Here is a 9,957-nt window from a genome sequence, read left to right as displayed (position 1 = left end):
AGATGACCTTTCACCTTTATGAAAACTACATTAGGCAAAGATATGACAAAACCTTGTATTTCGTACCTCTTTCTGAGATAGCAGATGAAGACCAATAAGCAACATTCCAATATCAGTCCAGAAGAAATGTAATGTCCTTAGAAATACCCTGTATAAGAATTTAACATCAAGTGCTCACATCTTTCACCACTGTAACCTGATGAGGGCAATCCTAGTTTGATAGCCACAAGCAATCTATCTGTCATCTATCTCATAAAGGTGAACGTGTGTCTATCAGATAGCTTTGCTCCAAAACCATAAAAACTAAATACCCAAAACTCTGTGGGCATTCTAAGGGGACCCTAGGGCCAGAATATTTTATTCTTAACACTTAACTGATAATGATTACAAATAACATAACACAATAGTCAATGAATCACCTGCATAGTCAACTTATGAGAACATTCTGAGTGACCACACATATCTGTTTTACAGCCTTCGCTAACAGGGCTGTTTTGTGTATAGCAGAAGGGTCCCAATCTTCACACAGGTATTTTGACCCAGTGAGAATGTCAAAATCTGCCCCAGGAATCTCTTCCTAGGGTTTTGGCATAGAAGGGTGATTGTGTGAGATCTCCTCTTCCTTCCCAGGCCACAGATACAGAACTGCTTGGTACAGAACTTCATAGGCCCACCATCCAAGAATACTGTGGCTTTACTTTGGAAGCATTCTTTAAGTGAGGTTTTGAAGAAGCAAAAGTGAAAGCTTGCATAGCAGGCATTGCTCTTTCACTCTTTTTTTTTTCACAAGCATTGAGGAAAATGCGACAGGAAAATTAGATCTAATTTCTGGTTCTTAGCTGTCCAATATAGCCCATCCAATTTGGTTTTGGCTCCTAATATGGGAAAATATCTGCTGGAAAGGTTTTGGAGACTGCAAACAACTGGAATGATCTAACTCAGCCAGCACTCCTCATCTGGTCTCTCAAGCAAAGTTGGGAAGGTGCCCTACATGCATTTCCAAGATCCTCTTATAATACAGAAGAACTGCCTTCTGAGCCCTTGCTTCTGCTGAAAACTAGCCTGCCTCTGCCCAGAAGGAGGGAGCTGCAGCTTGCAGTACCATTTTCAATCATTAGGTGGCAGCCTTTACTAACCAGACCATAGTTTTTGCAGTCATCTAGGGTTGCATAAGAAATCCCTTTCAGTACGTTTTTAGCAAGTGTTACAATAGTTTGCACCTCCCAAACCAAGCACAGTCATGTCCATTTTTAAGTTGTAATATTATTCATGGACAACCTCCTGCAAAAAAGCATTTGGCAGCAGGCATATTTTTGAAAAACATTAATGAAAAATGCATATTTTTTGGAAGAAATGCACACAAATGGTCATGTGGAAATCCCTAAAGGTCATAATCTAATATGGACATGAGATGGAACTCCCTTCAAGGTGGAATTTGGAGACCTTCAATGAACTTGAGTTTTGCTTATATGCATGTCTCTATACTTGGTAAAGTTTGAAGTCAGGGGAAATGGGTAGGCCAAAGAAGTGTTATATGGTTGCTCCTCTCCTTTGCTGTGGGAACCCAGTCAATTAAATAGTCCATTTTAATAGCAGACTGAAAGAACAATAAGTACCATAAGCTGAAAGAATAATGAGTACATGTGGTACAGTAACAACAGTACATGTTAAAATGCAATAGCTGGGTTAAGAATTTCAGTGAAAAATGATCAGTGCATTGTATGCATTGGTGGTATAATGTAAGGGCAAACAGCTTGGTCAATTCCTCTGAAAACAATGCCATTGAATAGCATGCTCTTGTGATGCCTTATCTGGGGGATTTTTTCCCCAATACTTTTAACAATACCTCTTAATGAAATTCATATGATTAGAGTTGTAATTTTCTGCAGTTTATATCAGTTTCTATGCATATGTCTACACAATTTGCATGGGCCATATTCATGTGCATGAAATATAGTTAATGGAACAATCGGTTTTGTTTGGATGAGGTACTTTTATCCCTGTAAACTAACAGGGTGCCCTATCTTTTTTACATAATAGGAACAGCAGTTAAAGGGGCTTTTATTTATTTTTAACAGCAAAATATATTATCAATATACAATATATAATGTTTTGGTTATTTTCTGTTGGTGTCAGTAAAGCACAGTTTTAATTTGAATAGCACTTCTGTATAAATGCGAACTTACTGGTTATAAGATTGATATAGAGAGTCGTGGTGGTGTAGTGGTTAAGAGAGAGGGATTGGGACTCAGGAGATCTGGTTCTTGTCCCCACTCAGTCATGAAGCTCCCTGGGTGAATTTGGGCCAGTCAGAGACTCCCATCTCAGCCTGCTGCACAGGGATGTTGTTGTGAGGATAAGACTGAGAGGAGTTGGAGAATTATGCAAGTCACTTTGAGTCCTGTGAAAGGAAAAAAGGGGGGCTATAAATAATAAATAAATGTATTTAAAGAAGTGATATTGTAAAAGTAGAATCAAGCTGTGGCATTCTATAATTGTATTGTTTTTATTTTGTGTTGTTTCAGAGGAACTCTAACTATAATGTTGCATATCTGTATTTTTTCTCCATTCCCTTACAAAGAAAACTAGTGTTTCTAAACAGCAGTGGGCAATAATAAAAGGCTTTCTACAGGCACTTGAGACTTCCTTTTGATTTTCACCCTTCTTAGTTCTTTTTTCCATACAAGTGTCTTCCCCTCCTGTTTCAGTCTCAGCAGATCTGTTGACATTCCCCAGCACAACTGGCCATTGAGGCTCCAGCACATGCATCTGTTTTAATTAACTCCTTCCTGAGAGAGAGATTGCTGAACAAGAGGCCTTGTGTGCTTTTGCATGTGAAGCGCTGTATTTCATATCCACAGAAGTTAAGGAGCAGGTCCATGTCTGGTCTAGACTCTGCATTCAGCTTGTTCAGAGGAAAACTTCCTTCTCAGTGCATCCCTGCCTAGTCCAGGTTCTCCCTTCCCTGGAGTGGCTTTCACTTGAGCAGCTTTCTCCCGGTCAGGAGTAAAAAAGGCGCAACTCACCCCCCCGCCCCGGCTTGGAAGAAGCCATTCTGCTGGCTGCTGGGTTGGGGAGCTTGGCATGTGCCTGCCTTCCAAGCAAGAGGGAAGAGGCAGGAGAGTGCCTTGCCCCTTATTCCCAAGCAGCACCTTCCAGCGGATTCTACCCTCCTCCCATGAGAGCCTTCCCCTCAGACACAAGGGGACCAATCAGCTGGGTGGCGCTGTCAGCCCCAACACTGGCTGCCCTTCCATCCAACCACACAGTGACCAGCGCCAGGCCATCCAAACACGTTCATATTCATTTTGAATAGTTCTGCTGGAATACTGTCTCCTCCACTAGCTTTGTTGTTGCTAAGACTTCCTAAAGCTCATTTGACTTCACATTCCAGGATGTCTGGCTTGAGGATAGCGACCACCTCAGTGTTGTGATCAGGGACGTTAAGATCTTTCTTGTGAAGTTCTTCTGTGTAATCTTGCCACCTCTTCTTAATCTCTTCTGCCTCTATTAGGTCTCTGCCATTTTCGTCCTTTATCATGCCCATCTTTGCATGAAACGTTCCCTTCATATCTCCAATTTTCTTGAAGATCACTAGTCTTCCCTATTCTATTGTTTTCTTCTATTTCTTTACACTGTTCACTTAAGAAGACCTTCTTATCTCTTCTAGCTATTCTCTGGAATTCTGCATTCAGTTGGGTGTATCTATTCCTTTCTCCCTTGCCTTTTGCTTCCTTTCTTTCCTCAGCTATTTGTAAAGCTTCCTCAGACAGCCAGTTTGCTTTCTTGCATTTCTTTTTCTTTGGGATGGTTTTAGCTGCTACTTCCAGTACAATGTTGCAAACTTCCATCCATAGTTCTTCAGGCACTCTGTCTATCAGATCTAATTCCTTAAATCTATTTATCACCTCTACTGTATATGCATAAGGAATATGATTTAGGCCACACCTGAGTGGCCTAGTGCTTTTCCCTACTTTCTTCAAATTAAGCCTAAATTTTGCAATGAGAAGCTCATGATCTGAGCCACAGTCAGCTCCTGGTCTAGTTTTTACTGACTGTATTGAGCTTCTCCATCTTTGGCTGCAGAGCACATAGTCAATCTGATTTCTGTGTTGACCGTCTGGTGATGTCTGTGTGTAGAGTCGTCTCTTGGGTTGTTGGAAAAGCACATTATGACCAGCGTGTTCTCTTGACAAAATTATTCCAGCCTTTGCCCTGCTTCATTTTGTACTCCAGGGCCAAGCTTGCCTGTTATTCTGGTTATCTTTTGGCTTCCTACTTTAGCATTCCAATCCCCCATGATGATAAGGACATCATTTTTTTGGTGTTAATTCTACAAGGTGTTGTAGGTCTTCATAGAACTGATCAATGTCAGCCTCTTCAGCACCAGTGCTTGGGGCATAGACTTGGACTATTGTGATGTTGAATGGTTTTCCTTGGATTCGAACTGAGATCATTATGTCAGTTTGGAGATTGTATCCCAGCACTGCTTTTCCTACTCTTTTATTGACTATGAAGGCTACTCCATTTCTCCTGAGGGATTCTTGTATACCTGATGGTCATCTGAATTAAATTCACCCATTCCTGTCCATTTTAGTTGATTGATTCTCAAGATGTTGATGTTCAGTCTTGTCATCTCATGTTTGACTGCGTCCAGCTTACCTTGATTCATGGATCTTACATTCCAGGTTCCTATGGAGTATTGTTCTTTATAGCATCAGACTTTCCTTTCACCACCAGATACATCTGCAACTGAGTGTCCTTTCGGCTTTGACCCAGTCACTTCATTCTTTCTGGCACTACTAGTACTAGCCCTCTGCTCTTCCCCAGTAGCACATTGAACACCTTCCGACCTGAGGGACTCATCTTCCGGTGTCATATCTCTTTGCCTTTTGGTACTGTCCATGAGTTGCATGGCAAGGATACTGGAGTGGGTTGCCATTTCCTTCTCCAGTGGATCACCTTTTGTTAGAGCTCTCTGCTATGACCTGACCAACTTGGGTGCCCCTGCATGGCATAGCTCATAGCTTCATTGCACTACACAAACCCCTTCACCATGGCAAGGCAGTGATCCATGAAGGGGTTAAATTTGATAAGGAAAATTTAATCATTTCCAAGTCTGGTTTATCAGATCTATAACATAACATAGCATAACATAACATAGTTGCTCAAAATGATCACCAGATCATCTATATTGCCTCTTGCTCATTTGAGGTTTTAAATGATCTGAATCTATGAATCATGGAACAAATTAGAATTACCTTGGAGAAGTATTTGCAGGAGAGTTTAATAAAACAATATTCCAAGACCATCAAAATGCAGTGCAATGCTACATAAATTTTGATGAGATTCTCTGGTTTTAAATTTCTAATGGTTGATGTAAGCATTAGCTGAACTTGAAACAAGGAAACATTGGCATATGTTCAATAATTTATTGTATATTTTTAAAATTACAATTTTATGTTATTTTCTGATTTGTTTTCAGTCAAGCAATTGTTTGAAAGTGATAGAAATAAATAATGAATGGTTTAAAAAATAAAAAAAATCAGTCTGTACACACTTTGAAGAAAATGTAGGCATAAGCAGAAGCCGACAGATGAGTAGATTTCTTCAGAATAAGTCAAGCCAAACCAACCTAATCTGATTCTTTGACTGGGTTACCACTCAAATGAACACAGGAAATTCAGTGGGTGTTATTTACCTAGACTTTAGCAAAGCCTTTGACAGTGCCCCACAACATCCTAATAAATAAATTAGATAAATTAGACTTTATCACTGAAGGAGAAGGAAGATATTGACTTCTATCAAACTTGGGACTCTTTATTATTGGCTAGAGAAATGGGACTTCGCATAGATTTAAATATGTTTTTAAGTTATCATAAATGGAAAAAGAAGGGTGTCGGGGCTGACCCAGCAGGCCCAATATTTTTGATGATTGATGTTTTTAGTTTTTCTTTGTTTTTTAGGATTATAATTTCAAATAAAACTTATTTAAAGCTTGAAAAAAATGTTTAGATAAATCATCAGTATGCTTTACTCCCAGCAATCATGGGTCTTGTGTTTTATAACCTGTGAAAAGACCATTAAACTTTAAAATCCCTCTAATTCAAGTCATAGTTGGACTTAATATAAAGTGGATTGCTTTTACATAAGAAGTTTTACAGTTCCTTCTCTATGGGAATCATGCTTCTGCAAAAAGAATTAAATGGACCAGCGTACAGCCATTAAATTTTATAGAAATTCAGCCAATGACTTGTTCTGGGATATGAGGCTCAAACAAGAGGTTATGAAATGCACCTACTTCCTTTGGATTGACTTTCCCCCACTGTTAGACTGAGTCAGGTTTACAGAAATAGCAAATATTAAACATGCTTAAAAATCCACATGGACTTTCATTTTTAGTATTTTCAAACATGTTCAGTCACCAAAACCCAGTTTTCCCAACAGGAAATTCTGGATTCATTTTTAGTGAGCATGTTCCAGGTTCTGCTCTGCTCCCCTCGGCTTATGTATCTGTTAGTGAACTGTGGTTTGTTTCATTTTTTTCATGAATTAGAGAGGTATTATGCAGTTGAAGCTCTGGCCTGGATTTCACTTCCTTTTGCAACATAACTTCCAAGGAGGTTCTTCAAAAGCAGCACAACTCAAAGTTGGATTAAGTATTTAGATAGATATTTGGCACAGAAATTACAGAAATCCATACATGAAGTCAAAGATGGGCACATTGCCATATAAGTAATACATTTTAATAACAGTTTGCAAATAAATCTATTGTCAGGATTTTTCTATGAAATAAATAAATAAATACATTTGTAATAAAAATAAATGTTTATGTATCCATAAATAGAATGCTTTGAATTTGTAAATTCTAGTAAATAAGTTTCCTAGCAGCAATGAGTGTATTCTTCAAGAGCATGGCAACTGTCATGGGTCCTACTCCTCCTGGAACAGGGGTGATAAAGCCAGCTTTCTTCTTCACTTCTGGAATTCACAAAAACAAGAAAATAAAAGGTGAGAGAATGTGTATGTAAACCCTCCTAGGATGCTAATCAATCAGTCAAACCTAAACCACAAACACATTGAGTTTTTAGATTCTTGAAAGAAAATGCTAACCAGATAAAGTATTGAACAAATTCAATTAGTTTCTAATCCTTGGGATTTCAGACTTTGTCCATTATTTTTATTGGGTTAACTTTTTCATACTCTCAGAACAATGTTAGTCAATATAGGGAAGGTTGGTCTGGTGGACAATATGGTTGAATTAAAAGACAGCTCACACATAGCTCAGGCAAACAGGTTATCCCTGTGAAAGGATATGAAAGTCTTGAGTTCCATACCTTCCCTCACTGCGTAGTCTGCTATAAAAATCCAGAGTTATGTGTACAGGCCTCCATCCATGCTACTGGACATAACTTAAGTTTACAGATTGTAATTTGCAGATTTTTCACTGATTTAGTAAAAAACTATGGTGATGATGGCCTAATTCCAAAGTTGTTATTATTACATTTCTTCCACTTGCAAGGTACTCAAGGCGGATTACAAGGTTTTCCTTATCCAAAGAACAATCCTATGAGGTAGGTTAGGCCAAGAGTCAGCAATTAGCCTAAGACATCCAGTGCGCTTCACGGCTGAGTGCGGATTAGAGCCCATCAGGCTGTACCCCGCTGGCTGAATTGCAGGGCTACTCAGTGATGATTAAGAGTGCAATACTGCATACCACTGTTATCCTTCCGCTTCCATCCAAATACAGTTTTTGATACTGAATGAGATGTTACAAAAATTCCAAGCCAGAGGCACAGGTATGTCTGGTTGCTCTGTGCCGGGCTAGGAAATGCTGCAGTGCCATCTTCCGTGGTTTAACATCTTCTTTGGTTGTCAGGACATGTCTTTAGTGCACTGCAAGCAGGGTGAAGGGCCAGTGCAGCACAGCTGTTAAGACTGCAGCTTACTCGACTGTAAAGCTACTTTTCTAAAATAATATAAAAGGAATAAAAGCACCATAAAGACTGACAAATTTTAAACTCTTTTGGGAGTGGACACAGCTGATAACACAATTAGCACTATCTGTAATTTCTGCACTTCATTGCTCTCTGTCTTCTGTGATTACATCCCACTAAGCTAACCATGTGCACACACCCTTCTAGCCAGCATAACACTCCATGCACCTGACAAAGTGAATTTCCATTCACAAAAGCTTATGCAAATGTTAGCCTTTTGAATTCAACTTTTGAATAATTTAATTTTGAAAATTATATTTACCACAGCAACAAAACAGTATTTTTTACTGTAACTATACAATATTATTTAAACCACTTTCATTGTTCCTTAAATTTAGAAAAAGACCTCTCTCCATGACTAGCTTTTATAATCCAAATTAATAAAGGGTATGAGCCATTACAAGATTCAGTGCAGTTCTGGAAGGGGAATGGGAGTGGAGCAACCTCAATTAATAAATTATTTTATATTAAGTAGCATGTATCTGTTGGGTCTAGTGGAGACAAAACTGTTATTATTGTATTATTTAAATAAGTTTATCACTACTATATTATTGGTATTGTTTTATATTAGCAAAGCTATGGGTTTTGTTTTTGTTAAAATATCATGCAATAAAAACTTTTAGAAAAACAATCCAAATTAATTTGTGTAGCCATGCAAAGTCCTATAACTTAATGTACCACAATTTAATTCTTGAAATTTGACTGGGCTCCAATACTTGGCATGATCATGCTTGTGCAAGCAAAAGAAGAGTGGCCTGTTGTAATGCACTCTGCGTGGGGCTGTTCTGAAGATGGTCTGGATACTTCAATTGGTTCAGACCAGGGCTGCCAGGATGTTAACAGGGACTGGCAGGTATGCACATATAATGTCGGTCCTCTACCATCTACACTGCCTACTGATTGAAGTCCAGGCCCAATTTAAGGTGCTGGTGATGACCTATAAAGTCCTAAACGGCTTGGGACATGGCTATCTGAAGGAGCATCTCCTTCCCTAAGTGTCTACCTGCCTCTTAAGATCTGGGTTGGAGGCCCTTTTTCAGGAGCCCTCACTGAAGGAGATTAGGAGGGTGGCTACCCGCAGAAGGGTCTTCTGTGCAGTGGCACCCATTATGGAATGCGCTCCCCAGAGAGGTCCGCCTGGCACTGACACTGACACTTTATTCTTTTTGGCGCCAGGCTAACACCTTTTTATTTTCCCACTATTTTAAGGCTTGACTATGATTTTAATTGTGGGGTTTTACTTGTGGGGTATAAGTAATTATTTGGATGCTGTGCTCTATTCTGCTTTTTGTAAGACCATCCTGAGACCTCTGTAGGAGAAGGGATATAAAAGTTTTAAATAGATAGATAGAAGTGCTTCCTTATCATTAGCTTATAATAAAATTTTAGTGCCTAAAGACTCCCTCTGCCCCTGAATTTTATTAACTGATAGAACTATTGGTTGTGAAATCCAGGTTCAAAGAATAGAAACACAGAAACAGAGCAAGTCAGAAGGGGTGTCCTGGGCCATCTAGTCTGACTCCTGGCTCCAGCCAGCTTCATTCATGACATGCCTACCATGAGCATGTCCACATGTGAATGTGTTGTCATTATGTGCAAACTCACAACACCTATATTATATTCAAAATAATTGAGTTACTTTCATTACAAAATATTCCTAATGCTGCTAAGTGGTTTAATATGAAAGATTGGCAGTACAGTGGTACCTTGGCTCACGAACTTAATCTGTTCCAGGACTCTAGTCATGACCCAAATTGGTCGTGAGCCAAGTTAAATTTCCCCATAAGGTTCAATGTAAATAAGGTTAATCTGTTCTGTAACTATTTTTTTAATCAGAAAAATGTGAAGCAAAGTGACAAAGAACAACAAAGATCGCAGCCATCTCCCCCCACCCCGAGCACAAATGTGGCCATCTCCCCACGCCCCCAGCACGACCGCGATGGCACCCGTCTCTCCCCCC

General features: G+C 39.3%; 1 protein-coding gene across 6 annotated transcripts in view; it reads right to left on the bottom strand.

The window, feature by feature from the left end:
• Positions 1-6,724: 6,724 nt before the first annotated feature.
• The window catches only part of LOC123031875 (probable bifunctional methylenetetrahydrofolate dehydrogenase/cyclohydrolase 2), a 37,811-nt gene continuing 34,578 nt past the window's right edge, over positions 6,725-9,957 (bottom strand). For 4 of the 6 annotated variants that reach the window (XM_044447311.1, XM_044447313.1, XM_044447316.1 and 1 more), the window contains one exon: positions 6,725-6,981. In XM_044447311.1, coding sequence (XP_044303246.1) covers positions 6,869-6,981 — 113 coding nt within the window. In that variant the 3' untranslated portion in view covers positions 6,725-6,868. Of the gene's footprint in view, positions 7,970-9,957 lie in introns of all 6 variants that reach the window. The other 2 variants (XR_006416406.1, XM_044447315.1) reach the window with 2 other exon arrangements.

Source organism: Varanus komodoensis, unplaced genomic scaffold (genome assembly GCF_004798865.1).
Source record: "Varanus komodoensis strain SLA01 unplaced genomic scaffold, ASM479886v1 scaffold51, whole genome shotgun sequence".
Classification (NCBI taxonomy): Eukaryota; Metazoa; Chordata; class Lepidosauria; order Squamata; family Varanidae; genus Varanus; species Varanus komodoensis.
Note: the sequence above shows the minus strand (reverse complement) of the source record. Positions and strands in the feature narration are given on the sequence as shown.